The sequence below is a fragment of the Carex rostrata genome, chromosome 13 (genome assembly GCF_964058835.1).
Source record: "Carex rostrata chromosome 13, lpCarRost1.2, whole genome shotgun sequence".
Taxonomy (NCBI): Eukaryota; Viridiplantae; Streptophyta; class Magnoliopsida; order Poales; family Cyperaceae; genus Carex; species Carex rostrata.
The window spans coordinates 11640428-11658037 of NC_135930.1; the positions used below are offsets into that span (position 1 = coordinate 11640428).

The 17610-nt window shown below is 37.0% G+C and overlaps 3 protein-coding genes and 1 long non-coding RNA gene across 6 annotated transcripts; 1 reads left to right on the plus strand and 3 right to left on the minus strand.

The window, feature by feature from the left end:
• Positions 1-1276: 1276 nt before the first annotated feature.
• On the minus strand, positions 1277-2098 carry LOC144564643 (uncharacterized). Its single transcript, XR_013514685.1, has 2 exons — positions 1922-2098; positions 1277-1619 (listed from the first exon to the last, which is right to left on the minus strand). It is a non-coding gene; the product is annotated as an uncharacterized LOC144564643 (long non-coding RNA).
• A 1965-nt stretch (positions 2099-4063) lies between these two features.
• On the plus strand, positions 4064-7449 carry LOC144563800 (uncharacterized). 3 transcript variants are annotated; one of them, XM_078313255.1, is made up of 5 exons: positions 4064-4349; positions 5230-5457; positions 5722-5919; positions 6662-6813; positions 6915-7445. In XM_078313255.1, the coding sequence occupies exons 1-4, from the start codon at positions 4341-4343 to the stop codon at positions 6803-6805; spliced, it is 579 nt and encodes a 192-aa protein (XP_078169381.1). In that variant the 5' UTR covers positions 4064-4340; the 3' UTR covers positions 6806-6813; positions 6915-7445. The 3 variants fall into 3 exon arrangements, with proteins under 3 accessions (XP_078169381.1, XP_078169379.1, XP_078169380.1); XM_078313253.1 differs by lacking the exon at positions 6662-6813 and having other exon boundaries at positions 6915-7449; XM_078313254.1 differs by having other exon boundaries at positions 6662-7447.
• A 166-nt stretch (positions 7450-7615) lies between these two features.
• NDF5 (NDH-dependent cyclic electron flow 5) lies at positions 7616-10234 on the minus strand. Its single transcript, XM_078314097.1, has 3 exons — positions 9616-10234; positions 8634-9056; positions 7616-8047 (listed from the first exon to the last, which is right to left on the minus strand). Exons 1-3 carry the CDS (start codon positions 10141-10143, stop codon positions 7856-7858), a joined length of 1143 nt encoding a protein of 380 aa, XP_078170223.1. The 5' UTR covers positions 10144-10234; the 3' UTR covers positions 7616-7855.
• Positions 10235-11415: 1181 nt separating this feature from the next.
• Positions 11416-15873, minus strand: LOC144564548 (HIT-type Zinc finger family protein). Its single transcript, XM_078314146.1, has 6 exons — positions 15544-15873; positions 14880-15081; positions 14332-14400; positions 12960-13092; positions 12367-12694; positions 11416-11918 (listed from the first exon to the last, which is right to left on the minus strand). Exons 1-6 carry the CDS (start codon positions 15770-15772, stop codon positions 11641-11643), a joined length of 1239 nt encoding a protein of 412 aa, XP_078170272.1. The 5' UTR covers positions 15773-15873; the 3' UTR covers positions 11416-11640.
• Positions 15874-17610: the final 1737 nt, after the last annotated feature.

A 17610-nucleotide genomic window follows, 5' to 3' on the forward strand; every position in this document is an offset into this window, starting at 1 on the left:
GTGTAACTTCCAATTTTGGTTTACCGCGATAGAAAATAAAATCCTTACAGTATTCATTTTGGCCACCGGTGCAAATGTCTCATAATAGTCTATACCGTAGGTTTGTGTGTACCCTTTAGCAACGAAGCGTGCCTTGTACCGTTCTATGGTACCATCACTATTATACTTAATTTTATATATCCATCTACACCCTACGGGTTTTTTATTATTTGGTTGTTGTACAATTACCCATGTTTTGTTTTTTTCAAGAGTCTTCAACTCTTTTTTCATGGCCTTGATCCAAATAGGGTTTTTTATGGCTTCAAGATAATTGTTTGGTTCGTGTTCTTTAGAAATAGAGGTGAGAAATAATTTATGTGGAATTGAAATTTCTTTATAAAAAATAAAATTTTCAATATGATATTGTACCTTATATGTCACAAAGTCCCTTAACCTTGTCGACGGTTGTGTAGACCTTGTAGATCTTCTTCGTGGAGTTTTCTCCATACTATTTTCTTCCGTTTCTACACTATTTTCTTCCATATTTTCCTCATTGTCCTCATTTTGTGAGATTTCTTCTATCTCATTTTCATTTTCTATTTGAGGTCTATCTCTCTCCAAGTATTCAATTTGTGGCATTATGGACAATTTTAGTGGCTCTTGGATGTTGATCTCATTTTCAACATTTTTGTAATATGGTTCATTTTCTAAGAAAGTCACATCTCTAGAAATATGAAACTTGTGATTAATTGGATCATAACATTTATAACCCTTTTTTTGTGATGAGTATCCCAAAAAATTGTTTTAATTGATGTATAATCCAATTTATCTTGTTTTTGTTTGTGTATGAAACAAGTACATCCAAATACTCTCAAATGGTTTATCTTAATTTTTCTTTGATAAATGAGTTCTAATGGACTTTTATACTCTAGCATAGCACTTGACAATTTATTTATTAAATATGTTGAGGTAAGGACGGCATCTGACCAAAATCTTTTCGGAACATTATTTTGAAATAATAATACTCGTGTCATTTCTAGAAGATGACGATTTTTTCTTTCCGACACTCCATTTTGTTCGGGTGTGTATACACAAGTAGTTTGATGCAAAATTTCTTTTTGTTTAAAGAAATTTGAAAAAGTTTGATTTACAAATTCCGTTCCATTATCGGTTCTAAATATTTTAATTTTTGCATTAAATTGATTTTCTATAAAATTGTAGAATTCTTGAAAATGTGAAAAAACTTCACTTTTATTTTTCATTAAATACAACCAAGTTGTGCGAGAAAAATCATCGATAAAGAGAACAAAATATTTGTTACCATTAAATGATTCTATGGGTGCCGGTCCCCATACATCCGAATGAATTAAATCAAACGGTTTTTCACTCTTACAACTTGATGAGTAAAAAGGTAATCTAGTGTGTTTTCCTAATTTACACACCTCACAATTGCTACAATCTACTTTTGAAAAATTAAAAATACATTTTAAAATTTTATCGGAAGGATGTCCAATTCGCCTATGCCAAAGAGTGCTTAAATCTTCTTGTCTCTTGACACTTAGATTTATTTTTTCTTGACTCAAAATATAAAGTCCATTCTCTAAAACTCCTTTACCAATCATCCTCTTCGTTATCCATTCCTAAAAAATCACATTTTTAGATGTAAAAATGGCTTCACATTCCAATTCGTCTGTGATTTTACTAATGGATAACAAGTTTGATGAACAATTTTCTAGATATAACACATTCTTTGGAAAAAATATTAATTGTACCGATTCCTTTGATTTGCATTTTTTCACCATTAGCCACGGTCACAATTTGTCATTTGGGCATTCCTCAAAATTATTTAACAATGTTTTATTACCGGTCATGTGGTCAGTTGCAACCGAGTCTAAAATCCAATTTATTGAATTTAAATTGTAAGTTAAATGTGTTGCCATACCAGAATTTTTGTTATTATTCTTTAGCAGCACAGATAGGAACTCCAGAAGCTGCCGCATTGGATCCAGATTAGATGAGGTTGAGTTGGTTGGGTGAGACCCGTTCCCCTGACTCGAGCCCGACTCAAATTGAGTCACCGATGCCACAAACCTCTTCTTCTCCTTCTTCTCATCGTGACCTTCCCACTGTCTCTTCTCTCCCCCTTTGTTGAAACCCCCGTTCCCCTTGCGATTAGGCCGGAGATGCGGGTAGAGGAACCAGCATCCCTCCCGCCAATGTCCTTCTTTCTTGCAGTGATCGCACCTGAGGGCCGGGTCTCCCTGCATCTCAGTTCTAGGGAGATAAGTAAAAATTAAGTCTTGATCGGCTCTTTTTTGTATTTCATCTGGATCATCTGTTGGTGGAAGGTATACTTTGAGTTCTTCCCATTTTGTTGTGATTTCGGTTACCATTTGTGAGTTGGTTTGGGTTGTTTGCTTGATTTGTGCAAGTTCTTGTTTGAGATTGAATATATGAGCAAAATTGCGTTGCTGCCCAAACCGTTTCTTCGCTTTCTCCCACACTTCTTTTGAAGAATTGGCATACATGAATGGTTGAGCAATTTGGGGCTCCATAGTATTGATTATCCATGACATGACCATGTGGTCTGTTTGTTGCCATTCCTCGATTTTTTCTGTTTCTTCGTCGGTTGGTTCTAGTGGTTTTGCTACCATTGAGGGTTATGGATGTGAGTTTGGAATTATCGAATTGTTGAGACATAGTGATGAAACTCAGTTTCTGATATTGGTGCTGAATTGAATCAGTCTTTGGGGATTTTTTTTTTGGGTTGACTGTAGCAATATTTTTCTGCGCAGTTCTTTGGTGACCTCTTGGAGGCTCTTGTTTGTTTACTGATGGATCAGTGCTCTGATACCATGTTGAATTTGCGGAAAAATAATGGAGACAGTGAGACAGCTAGAAAGTGAATTGTGGAATTGTGTTGTATATTCTTGTTGTTGTTTTTTACAGAAAGCTTTTATAAGCTACGATGTACAAAGAGCTGTTGGAATAGTAACGGTAACTTTTCTAAAACAACAATAAAGGTTGAGTAACTTTATATACACTTTAGTTACTCCCTTTAATGTCTATACTAGCCTATGATGAACAAACAATCTTAATGGTATAATCTGAGGCTATTATTAGTTCCTAATCCTACTTAGTTCTCAACACGGGGCAAAATAGAAAATATGTGCTCATTGTTAAGTCATCATCACTGTATAGTTTATATTATTTGCATGAAAAAAATATGATTTCATAGAACGAGGTAGAGCTTCGCAAATACGAACATCAATATACTGCAAGGACCAGAAAATTTACAAGTTACAAACACGGAAGTAAAAGAACCGACCTCCTTTCATAATCCGATCCGAATTTGACTGGAACCACGAACATGATCAAATTCTATCAGAATTTATCAATACAGGAACATGATTAGGACTGAAGGAGCGAGGCGCGTCAAATGTACATTAGATTTAAATCTGTTAATTCAATGTCTGTTCAGAACTGTTTGATTCGTTTTATAATTCATGCAATCCTTGTTCAATATTTGTACACACCACTTTAATTAATATTCGTGCGGATCCCATCGGACGCCCCGCTTTCTACAATAACTCGCAACTGTCACACTCAAATTCTGCTAACGAGTAGACTTTCGATCTTAGCTCATGAACCGAGTTCGAGTTTGTATCAGCTCGCGACTCGCTCGTCCTCAACCTCTTCTTTCTCGCAGTCTCGCAGCTAACAGGCCTCACCTTCTCACCGCCTCTCTCCACTTGCTAACAGGCCTCACCTCCTCACCGGTGATCCAAACCTCTTGAATTTCCCATCCGCTCGTTAAACACACAGCCTATACAATGGGGACATGGCATATTCCTTTCTATAGATACGAAGAAACAGGTAGCATAGGCAGGAAGAACAAGAGAGTTAAATGAAAGGCTCCATTTTATTCCCATTCTTCCATCGCCTTCCCACATACTAACTTCATTAATTGAGAGCTTTGGACTCCTTGCTGCTTCACTGGCTCACGGCGCTTCCTTCTCTCCTCGCCCACAGGGCCCTCATATTCATTTTGAAATTTCACCCCTTGACTTTGCTAAATTCTAAAAACGAGCTGTTAATGAGCTGGCTCGGTTCGGTTCGATTTCTGACTCGTCATCGGAAATGTATAATTTTACGCGGGAGAATTTATTTTGCGATTTTTTTTGGCGGGAAGGGAGAGGTGCCAGGAACTGCTTGTGTTTTTCATCACAACTATAAAATCGAGATATATCTTTAAAGAAGATCAAATATAAGCAAAGGAAAAGAAATTCCGGAGATAAACAGAAGGTATAGGTTGGGGGAGAAGAATCCAAGATCACCTCTCCGGTTTTCAACTTCCTACAATGGATCGTGTATGCAATCTTAAGTCTTCTCTTTTTGTATATCTGCTCTTTATAGTTCGTTGGTCTACTTCTTGAAAGTTCTTTGAAATCTTGGAATGTTTTTTTCTATTGAGAGCCTTGGAGCTCCCCAATTAGAAACTTCAGAATTTCTTTCTTTGGTTGTTCTAGGAAAAAGAAGGGTTGATTAAAACGATATTTAACTCGTTAGTCGTTACAATATTTTTTAGTAAATATCTTTCAAAAGGCATGCATTATTCACCTATTTGAACAAAAAAGGGGTGTGCATGACAGTGTTATGTACTTCTTTGAGACTAAATGAGAGTTTTACTGTGTAAATTTCCTGATTTTTGTTTGCCACTGGCAAAAGATAAGTTTTCTGAACCTTCTCTTTGAAAATTGACTTTGCATTGATTCCCACCTGTTTCAACTGGTATTTTAGAGAGATACAGATACTTTTTAAGTTCATGTTAAGTTCTAACTGAATAAACCGATATGTTATTATTTCTATTTCACATCATAGTGATTCATGCAAGTAATATGCCAAAAAAAAAAAATGCGAAGAAATGTGTATATGGCTAAAATTTGCTACTGTATCGAAGCAACAAATTGCATTGCGTGTTGCGGAATTTCAATTTAATCCTAAGTTGATCGAATGCAACATTTGGGTTATGTATGCTAAATTAGGTTAAAATGAGGTCCAATTGCAAAACTGTAGAGTCAAATTAGGTTAAATTGAGGTGCATTGCACAGCTGAATAGTCAAATGACTAATTTGGCGGTTAATAGCAAAATTGGCTGTGAATCTGTTTTACCATTTTTGCCCTGTTTTAGGGTCTTTCTTTCTTTCAAAAGTTTATTTTGTAGCAATCTTTAATTCTTTTGTATATTAGACCTCGGTGGAAATTGAAGAACCTATCAATGCAAACGGGAAAAGGAGGAAGTGGTCTGATGTGTGGACCCACTTCGAAGAAGTGGAAATTTCTTCAAAAACCAGTGATGGCATACTACAAAAGGTTGTGAAAATAAAATGCAAGGGCTGTAACCAGTATTTCACCAAGTCAAAGTGCAGTAGCACCTCCACATTAAAGAGGCACATTGAAGTACGCTGCCTGCAACAGGTATGCTCGGAAATTACAAGATTAGTAGCAGTACCACTGCTGTATGGCATGGTATTTTACCAGAATCATGGTCTTTTTAGGTAAAATGTCCATATTGGGATGTTAGTGAGCAGTACATACTTCTACAGGGCTCAGCTAAAATGAAACTGCAATGCTTTTTTGGCCTTGTCCTGAAGTAGTGCTTAATATCGAAATTCCATTATCTTTGTTCACTTTATTCATTTGGAACTACATATATACTTGTTGATATCTTTATCAATCAAGGGGGGAGGTAGGAGAAGATCTGATGTGTGGACCCACTTCGAAGAAGTGGAAATTTCTTCAAAAACTAGCAATGGCATACTACAAAAGGTTGTGAAAATGAAATGCAAGGACTGTAACCAGTATTTCACCAAGTCAAAGAGCGGTACCACCTCCAGATTAAAGAGGCACATTGAAGCACGGCACCCACATCTTCAACAGGTACACTCTGAATTACAAGATCACTAGCAGTACTATTACTGCACCACATGGTATGTTACCACAATCATGGTCTTTAACACTACCACTGAGGGACGCTTTGCTTTGGTAAACACGCCATCTAGATCAGTATTAAATAATTACTTATCCTTACAGCATGTGAGCATTGACTGCTATATACAGTACTAAGAGGATACTCTCAGCTACTTTATTTTGTCATGCCCAAGTGTTTAGTTGTCATCATCTTAGGTTAAATTTCCATATTGGGATGGTAGTGAGCACAGAACATACTTCTATAGGGCTTGGCTGTGTCTGTAGCAAAATGAAACTGCAATGTTTTTTTGGCCTCATCCCGAAGGAGTGCTTAATATTGGAATATCATTATCTTTGTTTCACTTTATTCAACTGGAAACACATATCTACTTGTTGATATCTTTATCAATCAATTCACTTTTAGGCAGGAGCGGAACTAGAAAATCTTCATAGAAGGGGCTAAAAACTTAAAATGCACAAATTGTGGTTGGTAGAAATTGAACTCAAGTTCACCACCAATACAAAATAAGCTCTAACCACTAGACTACAAGTAAACATGTGATATTTGTAAGAGGGGGCTATACTATATAATATCAAATATGCTCTTAGAAAGTAAAATTCAATTAAATTTTAGTACACATAACTAAAATTTAAAATCATAGGGGCGGCTCAGACACTCTTTGAATGGCTTTAGATCCGCCCCTGTTTTTAGGTATCTTCTCAGAATGAAGATATGGCGAGAGCTGAAGTTTCAGAGACTGACAAAACTTCAATAATGGGGGGACTAGGAGAATGTCTGATGTGTGGGCCCAGTTTGAAGAAGTTGTGGTCACTGAAAAGAAACAAAAGGGGTTAAATTTTAAAGTAGAGAAACTTAACTGCAAGAAGTGCAAAAAGTTGTTTACTATGCCTAAAGACAGTTGCACTCTACTTATTGATATCTTTATTAATCAATTCATTTTCAGGTCTCTTTTCAGAATGAAGATATGGTGAGAGCTGAAGTTTCAGAGACTGACAAAACTGCAAAAATGGGGGAAACTAGGAGAAGATCTGATGTGTGGTCCCAATTTGAAGTTGTGGTCACTGAAAAGAAACCAAAGGGGTTAAATTTTAAAGTAAAGAAACTAAAATGCAAGAAGTGCAAAAAGTTGTTTACTATTCCTAAAGACGGTTCCACAACTACACTAAAGAGGCATATGGAAGAAACATGTGCCGTACGCAATGGCCAAAAATCCCTTCTAGATTATTGTATAAAATCTGAAAGTAGGAGAAAATCTTGTCTCTAGCATGGTTCTTGAAGAATATGCATCTTGTTAGACTTCAATTTTAGCATGGTATATCTACTATTAACTGCCAAATTCTGCGAGGGTAAGGATCTTTTGTGAGAAGTATAAAAAATTATGGGACGATAAAATGTGATATTGTTTGTTAAATTTTGTTTTAGCTTCTTTCTTGTGGATTTCACCTTCGCAATTTTTGGATCATATATGCAAATGATGCACAAAAAAAAAAAAATTCCTTGTCATTCGTAAGGCTTACCAAAACGGCATGAATCTGGTGGAAAGAAATCAAGTGCAGAAAGTACAGAAGAGGATACAAAAGAAAACTGTTCATGTAATTGAAACACAGTACTGCAACTGCTGATATTCATATAAATTACATCATCAATCACAATCTGAAAATACAGTTTGACTTTATTGATTAGATTTGTTGCAAACCAATACGACTGTACCCACACAGACATAAGCATATTGCCAAAATAAATGAATAAACTGTGCAGCTTTCATATAACCGAGAATTCACAGCCCCAAATGTCCAACTCACCAATCCCCTTGGAAGAAGAACAAAAAAAAAACCAATAGAAGGAAAGACAACATAGACAACTGATATGTATGGTAGTACTCATTTACATGTTAGGGTTGTACAAATACTGTGATCCATGCCAAACATCTCCAGGATGCAAAACAACTGGTTGTTGTACAGCGGGGCCCACACAGACATAAGCATATTGCCCATACCATTCATGATTCGATCCCGGGCTCATGATGTATAGCTCATCAAATCCATTATTTCCTATTTTGATGGAGTTTCTTCTCCCCTGTACATTGCCATTAAATTCAAATGTTAGATGGTCAAGTTGTCATTCCAAAGACTAGTGTTATTTCACCTGTGCCTGTTATATACTAACTCGCATAATTTTCAAGCTAGCCAGTATTCTCTGTGTGCATCAATGAAACTTAGCCTTGCGTCATAAATTAGTCATTCAACTTTAAGTTGTCCTTCGCTATCAGCAGGACTTTTTTTTGTACCGATGAAATCATTCTGCTACTATTTCCACCCAACACAGCGAAGGAAGCTGACATGAGTAACAACTTCACACAACTCATCATATTTCATCAACACCAACTATTTCCCACCCCACTGCCACTGGTCCTTCCAAATCACTTCATTTGACTGACAGTTGACTGTACTTTTCTCCTCTCTAATCCAATTCATTCATGGCAAAAGGCAAAGTTTAAGAACCTCTGACAAATTTGCTCAAAATAAAATACAAGCAATCTATAGGATCAAAATCATACTCAAACTATCTAACAGTAAGGATCAGTTCATGCACAAAAGTTTGATATTTGATATTTGATATTTGACAATAAGAACTTGACTAACTAATATATATATATACTTACTCTATCAAGGACTGTGAACTCCCTGGGTGAATTTCTATAGAATCGGTATGACTCCTCTGACAAATGCACAGAGTCACTCTCCTCTTCTCTCTCTTCACCTCTGAACTCATCTCTCCTCCCTCCAAACAATCCATCGAACCCCTTTTCAGCCCACCCCAGACCAGTCTTTGATGTAGGCCCAGGGACAATTCCCAACTCTGACATGATGGGCCCACAGGTAAAGTAACTAGACCGTTCCATACCATTTAAGTAAGTTGCGTCAGGTGTGCTCGCCTTTAGATGGTTCAGTATAATACCCGTGATGTGAAGAGGTGACAAACTATTGTTTGTGATTGAGAGTTCAGTGGAAATTAGGTCTGGCCAAAGACTCACTGCATACCGGGCTTCACTGCCATGCAACGGAGATGAACAAAAAAATTCTATCTGAAAATAAGAACAAATGAAATAGAAATTCAAATATCTGAAACTGATTACAATGTTTCTGTTGGGTACATAACTGGCATATTACACAATCACCTATGGACCTCTTTCTGTATAAACTATTTTCTTTAATTTACAAATTGGTGTAAATTGGGGCAGTTACCTTGAATTGGACATTGAGCCAAGCTTAGACAGATATTAGTGGAATCATATATATGTGTAGAGAAATAAGTAGAGTCATATTTAGTGTAGAATTTTAGTTTGACGATTCACTGATTCAAATTAGGTTTAGGGCTTAGTTGCATAATTGGGAAAAAAAAATGGGTCTGATTTGAGCAAATTCTGAAAACATCAAATTGGTAGCTTAATTGTTTTAACTAGTAATTTTAGTATTATTTTTTCTTTTGAAATAAAGCTTTTATTAACTCCGGTATCTACTTCTGTTTTGATATATCTTACGAATAATGAAACTTTTAATCAGTGCTAGGCCTAGATAGATGGGTTATAAAAACAATTTCCCTTTTTAGTTTATACTAATTACTGCACTATGAACTCGCTGTACCTGGATAGATTGGTTAGGTCTCCCTTTAACTCCACGCAACATCCACCCCCGCGGGGCCCACACGTCAGTGTCATTGCCGATACATTGAAAATCAACAGAGACACCTCCCTGCAATTTCGCTGTTCCATCGCCAGTGTCGGAAACTATTGTGTGGAGCACCTCCTCAACGGCGCCGTGCCACATCATTGGCCGATATGACGTGATCATGCCACCTGGCATTGTCATATTGACCGTGCTTTTGTTGTCTAATTTAAGGCTGATAGCACATCCAAGACCTGATCCGATTGACTCAAAGCTGACGCCGGGCCCGGCAAACTCGCGCTTGAGGTAGTCAAGGTTCAGAGGAGGGTGTTGTGTGGATTGAGATGAGGCGTGTAGTGAGAAGCTTTTCTTTCGTTTTCTCGTGCTTTGAATTGTTGAAGAAATAACCAAGTTCTGGTATTTTGAGGTAGGGAGAAAAGGAGAAGTGTTCGCCATGGCCATGGGGTCAGGAAGTTTTCCGGTAACCCTTAAATTTTTAGTTATCATTTGGATTTGCTTACGTTCTTCTCTAGAGTGTGCAGTGAGGCGTGCAAAGCCTTATCTCTACCAAGATTTTAGGATATTTTTGTCTCAAATACACGAGGAAGAAAAGGTTTGTAATTATAATTACTTTGTTTGGATGCATGAAAATTCAGAGAGGATTCTCTGTGGTGCGACGGATGCAGTGAATCATGTACTGCAGTCGGATATTAAGTTAACTAAAGTCCACAGAGGTATAGTAACAAGATACTCGAATTATACTCAAATTATAGCTGTTTAATTCTTTTTTGAGGTGATGCCGAATCAAACACCGAATTATTCGGTTGACCAAACTTTGACCGAATTAAACCCAAATAATTCCCGAATTTTACAAACTTCTCCCGGATTTTACGAATTATTCACGAATTTTTATTTTTTTGCTCCTTTGCAAGACTTATACTCAAATTATAGCCGTTTAATTCTTTTTTGAGGTGATGCCGAATCGAACACCGAATTATTCGGTTGACCAAACTTTGACCGAATTAAACCCAAATAATTCCCGAATTTTACAAACTTCTCCCGGATTTTACGAATTATTCACGAATTATTCACGAATTTTTATTTTTTTGCTCCTTTGCAAGACTTATACTCAAATTATAGCCGTTTAATTCTTTTTTGAGGTGATGCCGAATCGAACACCGAATTATTCGGTTGACCAAACTTTGACCGAATTAAACCCAAATAATTCCCGAATTTTACAAACTTCTCCCGGATTTTACGAATTATTCACGAATTATTCACGAATTTTTATTTTGTTGCTCCTTTGCAAGACTGAGATTTCTGATCCGGATAATTCCGAATCATTCCCGAATTATACCTGAATTATACCCGAATCACGAATTTTTGATCTCGCCGAACCGAACCCGAATAATTCATTTGTCACTATGCACAGAGGTGCCTGCGAAACTCTATGTTAACCATTTTATTTAGAAATTGGCTGCAGCTGTAGTCGTCAGACATTATAATTTATTAACTTCTCTGCCTCAAAATCAATCAGCACAAATAAAATGTCTAGCTAGTTAATTGGGTTGTATATTGATTGTGCACCAACTATAATTAGCACTACGTATGCCTCTGTTTTTGGTTTAATAACTCAGTTGCTGAGATCTGATAGAGATTACGCGAAAAGAAAACCGCTGCTGTGAACAAATTTTCATATACCTTGTGTAAATGTCTCAAAAAGTCACAAGGCAGTGCCAAATTTCATATACCTTGTGTAACATATATTTTGAATCCACATTAAAAGAACGGACAAAAATCTCTTTCCACGGTTAACTGCTTGCATTCTTTTCATTCAATATTCAACAAGTAAAAAAAAAAAAAAAAGAACTTTATGGGCAACAAAAGTTAGTTACTCTAAATTCTCAACCTATTGCAAACACCACGAAGGTCCTATATTTCCAAAATTTCAAAGTTTAAGTGGCTCTTAAAAAACTTCCAAAAAGATTTAAGGAAAGCTACTAATTATGCAGGGATCTCCCCATCCTCTAGTTCCTCTCCAAGTCCAGGACCAGGAGTGTTATTCTCGTAATTATGGACACTGTTAATGAAACCATCATCATCAAAACACAAGAAATCATCTGGGTCTATTCCTCCTATCAGGTCGCTGTATGCCCTTTCGACCTCCTGGTCAAAATCAAGCCCTTGTCCCTCTTCTTGTATCGTCCCTTCCGTACTATTGCGGGAATGTCTCGCTTTCTTTGCTGGACTTGCCACTGTACTGCACTTATGCATGCCTCCCCCTGATAATTATGCCCAATAAACAAACAAATAAATAAAAAATGATCGGCTATGATACACCTCTCAGCAGACCATTTGAGAAAGGACAAAGAAGTTTTCATTTTTCATCTAACATCAATGTAGTTAATATCATATTTCTACCAGATTATATCAAAGTAGATTTTGAGTTGAGTTAGGCAGGATTTGTAGTAATTTGTCTAGATGCAGTAGGCCACAGTTTATGGGATGCAGATACATTTAATAAAACTTTGGTACTGCAAAACTGTGTCAAGTACACAAACCCTACAGACAATAAAACCACTTTTTGAGCTTTATCAGGAAATTCCGTTATGTAAGAAGATTAGAAATATCGAGAATGATCATCTTAAACAGCAACATTCAGATTTCTATGTACATGAGACAAAAAAAAAAAATCCAAAGACGAAAACATACAAGGATGAAGCCTCTTACCTCTCCCAAATTTGCTATCTTGTGCTACATGTTCACTCAAATCAACAACTTGCGTCTCTGACTCTGTCTCACCTTCCTCGATCTCCTCCTCTTTATAGACGCTACATTTTGCAGCTGGTTCCCCAGCTAGTAAATTGCTATCTTGGTTCGAGGAACACACATTCCTACCTTCAGCATTCTTAGGCATTACATGTTTTTCAATATTGAAATCAGGTGTCTCTGTCGGTAAATATACATGTATCACTGGATGCTCTAAAATGAGAACACTTCTGAGCTGTGAACACATCGGTAATTTGATGTCTAGTTCCCTGAACGAAGACTTAGATGTCTGAAAAAACAAATATAACCTTTAAGAAAATTATTATGTCTCTGGATTTTAAGATTACATTAGTCTGCAGTTGCTTTCCTCAGAAAAAAAAAAACAAAACAAAAAGAACACGAGTTATCAAATATTTGCAATTCACAGCTATATTCTGTGGCTGTTTACTGCAAAACATCTGAGAAAAAATTCTTTCTCCTTGTACCAAGAAACTGGTATAGAGTGCTCATTCCAGATTAATTCTGAATCAGCTCTACAGAATTATGAAATTTACCTTGGCGTGCTTTTGGACAAAGAACCTCAAGTCCGACAAAGGAACCTTGCGATAAGAGGTAAGGTTGTCATTCCATGGAGTAGGAGATAAATGCTTCTCTATCAATCTTTCCAACCTTTCAGTTTCAGGTACACTGGAAAAATAAATTGTAGATGGATTAAATCCTCAAAAATCAACCAAACCCATTTTCACCTTTAGTATTCATCATTTCAGACATGGACTTCTGTTTACTATTAAGGATGTACAGGAGCATGTCTGTGTTAAGAAAAAAGGAGTGGAGTGAAAGGGGTTTCTGGCTTTACCTTCTGTATGGTTGGATGGACTTGAAAAGATAAACAAAACACTATATCTTGATCTACTTTCTGAACATCCCAAATTTGTAATTATTTTAGTCTGTTTGTTAAAAATCAAGAAATAGATGTCGCTGATAAGGGATTCCACCAAACAAACTTCTCAACCTCTTGATCTTATTGAAATTAACTCAAAAAAGTTTTACAGTTTCAAGCTATTCTTTCGAAGTCCATCTGACAGTATTATTCTCCTTTCATCCCTCCTACCCTCAATCAATGTTAGCTCAGTCATCTTTGACTTTATTCAACCCTGGAGCACTGCAGGTGATATTCATGTTTAAACATGAATGTAACAACAGTGCCTTTAGGTTTTCACCACTCACTTGGTGCTTAGGCCCTGTCCTGTGATGTTATTTTTCATAGCAAGCCATAGTCTCAGGAAGGTAGGAGTAAGATTTTCAAAAGCTATGGCATGGTAAAGTGTTGATGTAACCATGAGAAACCACAGGAACAAGACCAAAAAGTCAGACCATAGTTGGGTAATAAAAAAACAGTGCTTTGTTTTCTAGTTTGTTACTTCCAAAAATATATCTCAAATCAATGATAAATGTACTGCAGCACAACACATTTTGCATCTGTAACAGTACACCAACATAGAATACTTGGTAATTGTTCCAGTGGGGTAAATGGCAAATTGTACCATATTCTACATTTCAGTACAATTAGATAATTGAAGAGAAGCATCCAATGTCAACCAAAACTATGAGACTGGATTTTCACAAAAGGCGGAGAATCTGAGGTATTTATTGGAGCACAACTCCAGTTAGCCTTGGTTTGCTATTAGGTCACTGAACGCCTCTCTTAGCTTTTAAGAAAAAAAAGAATTACTTCCCGCCTAAATTCAAAGGAGCAAACAGGCTCTTAATAACAAGTTGAGGGCAAATTGAGACTTAAAGCACAGTCTATGAGTCAATTTAGGTTTAATTGAGCACTATTGTTGCCAACTATTTATCTGGACCATACAGGTAAAAGTTTAGAATACCAGCCAAATTGTAGTGAAGGAACAAAAATTGGAAACTCACTCGTGGTCTATAAGTGTGGAATGCACGGAATGAAACCTCCATTCTATGGTCCAGTAGATGCAATCTGTCCTGAAAGAAAAAATATTCTTACAGTTAGGAAAGTGAGCTCCTTTGAAGTTTTGCATGCAAAATAGCATACATAATATCGACTTCTTTTGGTACTCAGTTGCATGGACATGGGGATCGAGGCCTAGTGTTGTTTAACGTGTCAGAGACTCACAAATGTGAGGGTTAAATGACACAAAATTTGATGGAACTAATGGCTCATCAGACAAAATAGGTAAATTGAGCAAGATTTAAAAGTTAATTCGAAAGCAAAACACATTTCAGCCCCATTTAGACCAAATCTCTTCCCAATTATGCTGTATAAACTCTCAAGCTTCAATTTCCCCAGTTATTCCAAGTAGACTTTATTATCCTCGGTTACAGCCATTTCAGTCACATTTTGCAAAATTAAAACATGACCCAATTGAATGATCATTATAAACTAACTATAAAGCTGACATTTAATGGTATAAAGTGGAAGAGCAGATTATAAGAACTAGGACCTTATGTCAAAGTGAGACTGGTTAGACTCTCTTTTTGACATCCCCTTCGGAAGAAAATAGAGAGTGGTTCTCCTTTTAAAAGCCGCCTTCCTTAAAATTTGGAGTCTATGTGGCAAATAACCTGTATAGCTCGCCCCGAAACCTGATATGATTCTACGGGCCGCCTCCGCAACCCGTTTTGTTTCCTCCAAAAAGTTGTAATCTGTTTCCACGACAACAAAGATCATGAAAAAGGATGATAATTCACATCAACAGCAAATCTTATGTTGGGTCAAATCGGACTCAATGGAAATTAAAATTGAGGCAAAATCAGGTTCAACTCAAAAAATTCAAAACATTAAGGCCCAAATAACATGCACAACCGCCTCAATTGAAAATAGGTGGTGCATTAAAGACCCAGGGTAAAACATTTAAGTCAAACAGTTCGTAATTGTGAAGTTAACTATCTATAGAGCCTTGACAGGAACTGAATTATGCAATCCTAGAATGAGTGAATTTCATTAAAATAGAATCTCTGTTATTTAAACAAAGTGACTTCCGCTTACCACGACCAGATGGAAGCAAACTATACATTAACTGATACCATTAATATATTAGTATACTAGAGTTGAAGTAAATCATTTTCAGTGTATATTGTATGAGTAGGTGGGGTTCACACACAGACCTGACAAGAGAGCTTTGTCATCGAACTCAGAAATGGGTATAAAATCAGTGCGAGGCCGTTTCCCGGTGCATTGAAGCCTTTCCTTGTGCAACTTAACGCAGGGAACGCTACACGACAGGAGGCCACAGCCCGGGCACCTGTACTTCCATTTGTTCTCTCCGCACTCTTCGCATAGGTCGGACTTCTTAGAGACGGGATTAGGGTTTGATGGGGATTGAGAGTCCGCCATTATTGGCGTGGCGGAGACGAGGAGCCGACCGAACTGTAGTCGGTGAATTAGGAGCAAACAAAGAGGTTTAGGGTTTCTCGTTATTGAAATCAGGAGAGGTGAATCGTAGAGTCCGGATCCTCTGTGTTACCTCACCGTTTGAAATTGAATCTGAGCCGTCCGATCAAATTCAGATCATTCCGGTTCAAACTTGTAATAAAGCACCGGATCCACATTCAATATACAACGAACGGACCAGATTCAAGTTCAAAGGATTAGGTGCCTTAGGTGTGCTCCACAAAACGGAAGGGGAAGGGGCCGCCGGCCGTTTATTCTGTTTACACTTCGATTCAGATGTGACAAACTTCGGAACTTTTCTACAGCTAGTTCTCTCTTTCTCTCCTCCACTCCCCTCTGCTTCTTCCCTGATTTTCCTCTTCTGGAGTAAGATAACGAGCTCGGGTAAATCTGGTTTGCTGGCCTTTCCCCTCTTCTTCCATTCCTTCCTTTTGATGAGTTCCCTTCAACTGGAGCACTGTTACGTTCAGAAGGAACTTTAGAAAAAAAAAATATTATGTAACATTTTGCACTGTAAACTTGATCAAAAATAATAATTGTTTGAAGGCTGAATTTAATTAAAACATTACGAACGATTGTCAAACAGTATGTAACATTTTTCACTGTAAAACTTGATAAAAAAATAGCAATTGTATGAAAGCTGGATTCAATTAAAACGTTATAACGTTTTAATAAACGTTACTAACGTTTTATACACTATATTATGCGTTTGATCAATCTTTCCTGGGTTTCTCACCAGCTGAATCGTCATAATGATTTACACAACGTTACTAATGTTTTATCCAACACCTTGAGAGTCTATTTAGCAAAATTTCTGTTGTCTCTCCTTCTTTCTCTCTGTCCCTTCCCCCTTCCTGTGTTTCGCCAAAAGAAAGAAAAAGAGAGAGAGACCATCTTCTCCCTCTAAAACCCACCCAATCTCTTGTAAAATCAAAGAAATAAGTGAGAAATTGGTTGAATATCTCCATCAAGCTCTCCATTGGTAATTCCTTCCTCTTATTCAAAATTTGAAATTTTCACCATTGTTAGGGTTTTTGCTTAAACCCGAATTTTATGTATAATTTGTGAGTAATCAATCTCCATTGAGCTTCTATGTTGTTAATTTGGTGATTCTTTCTCGATTTCATCTCAATCTTGATTTTCAATTTAGGATTTTGCTCAAGTCAGAAAAATGTAGTTCGATTTAGGTTCGTGTGTGTCATCACTGATAGGGGGAAGGGTATTATAAAGGTGTTCAGACAAGATGATTTAGATTGGAATGAGAATGATGAGGATCAGTGCGTCCACCATTTTTGTGCTACTCACATAGCCGAGAACATGAAGAAGAACCACTGCAATGATGAGGTAATCAAGTTCTTCAGTATATGTGTGGCGAAGAGGAAGATGAGGCGATACAAGCAATGGAGAATGTGTGTGACCATGTTCTCAACTGGTTGGATGGGGGGGGGGGGGGGGGGGTAAACATTTGGATCAAGATGAGAATGAGTGTCCAAAACCATGAAATATATTTCAAGCGCTAGACGGTGGTTCCCGTTGGGAAATTATGACTACAAATGGGTCTGAGTCGCTTAATAATGTCTTCAGGTTATCTCATAAGTTACCGGTGGCCGCAATAATTGATGACACATTTTATAAATGTGTCACATGGTTTGGGCAAAGGATGGCCAAAGCGGAATTTGAAGCAAGGCAAGGCTAACAGTTCTCATGTTAGGTTCATAAGGTACTTTTTTCCTTCATTTAGTTTGAACAAATTCATTTAAATAAATTATTAATTCATTTTT

Excerpts from the sequence above, each read along its gene's own strand:
- LOC144563800 (XM_078313253.1), top strand. Across the intron at positions 5,458-5,721 it reads AAGTACGCTGCCTGCAACAG|GGGGGAGGTAGGAGAAGATC; the intron begins GTATGCTCGGAA and ends TTATCAATCAAG. Across the intron at positions 5,920-6,914 it reads GGCACCCACATCTTCAACAG|GTCTCTTTTCAGAATGAAGA; the intron begins GTACACTCTGAA and ends ATTCATTTTCAG.
- NDF5 (XM_078314097.1), bottom strand. The coding sequence starts at position 10,143 with ATGATAACTAAAAATTTAAGGGTTACCGGAAAACTTCCTGACCCCATG. Across the intron at positions 9,057-9,615 it reads GACCTAACCAATCTATCCAG|ATAGAATTTTTTTGTTCATC; the intron begins GTACAGCGAGTT and ends TCTTATTTTCAG. Across the intron at positions 8,048-8,633 it reads AGTTCACAGTCCTTGATAGA|GGGAGAAGAAACTCCATCAA; the intron begins GTAAGTATATAT and ends GGCAATGTACAG.
- LOC144564548 (XM_078314146.1), bottom strand. The coding sequence starts at position 15,772 with ATGGCGGACTCTCAATCCCCATCAAACCCTAATCCCGTCTCTAAGAAG. Across the intron at positions 14,401-14,879 it reads CAGTCTCACTTTGACATAAG|GACAGATTGCATCTACTGGA; the intron begins GTCCTAGTTCTT and ends TTTTTCTTTCAG. Across the intron at positions 13,093-14,331 it reads TCCACACTTATAGACCACGA|TGTACCTGAAACTGAAAGGT; the intron begins GTGAGTTTCCAA and ends TTATTTTTCCAG.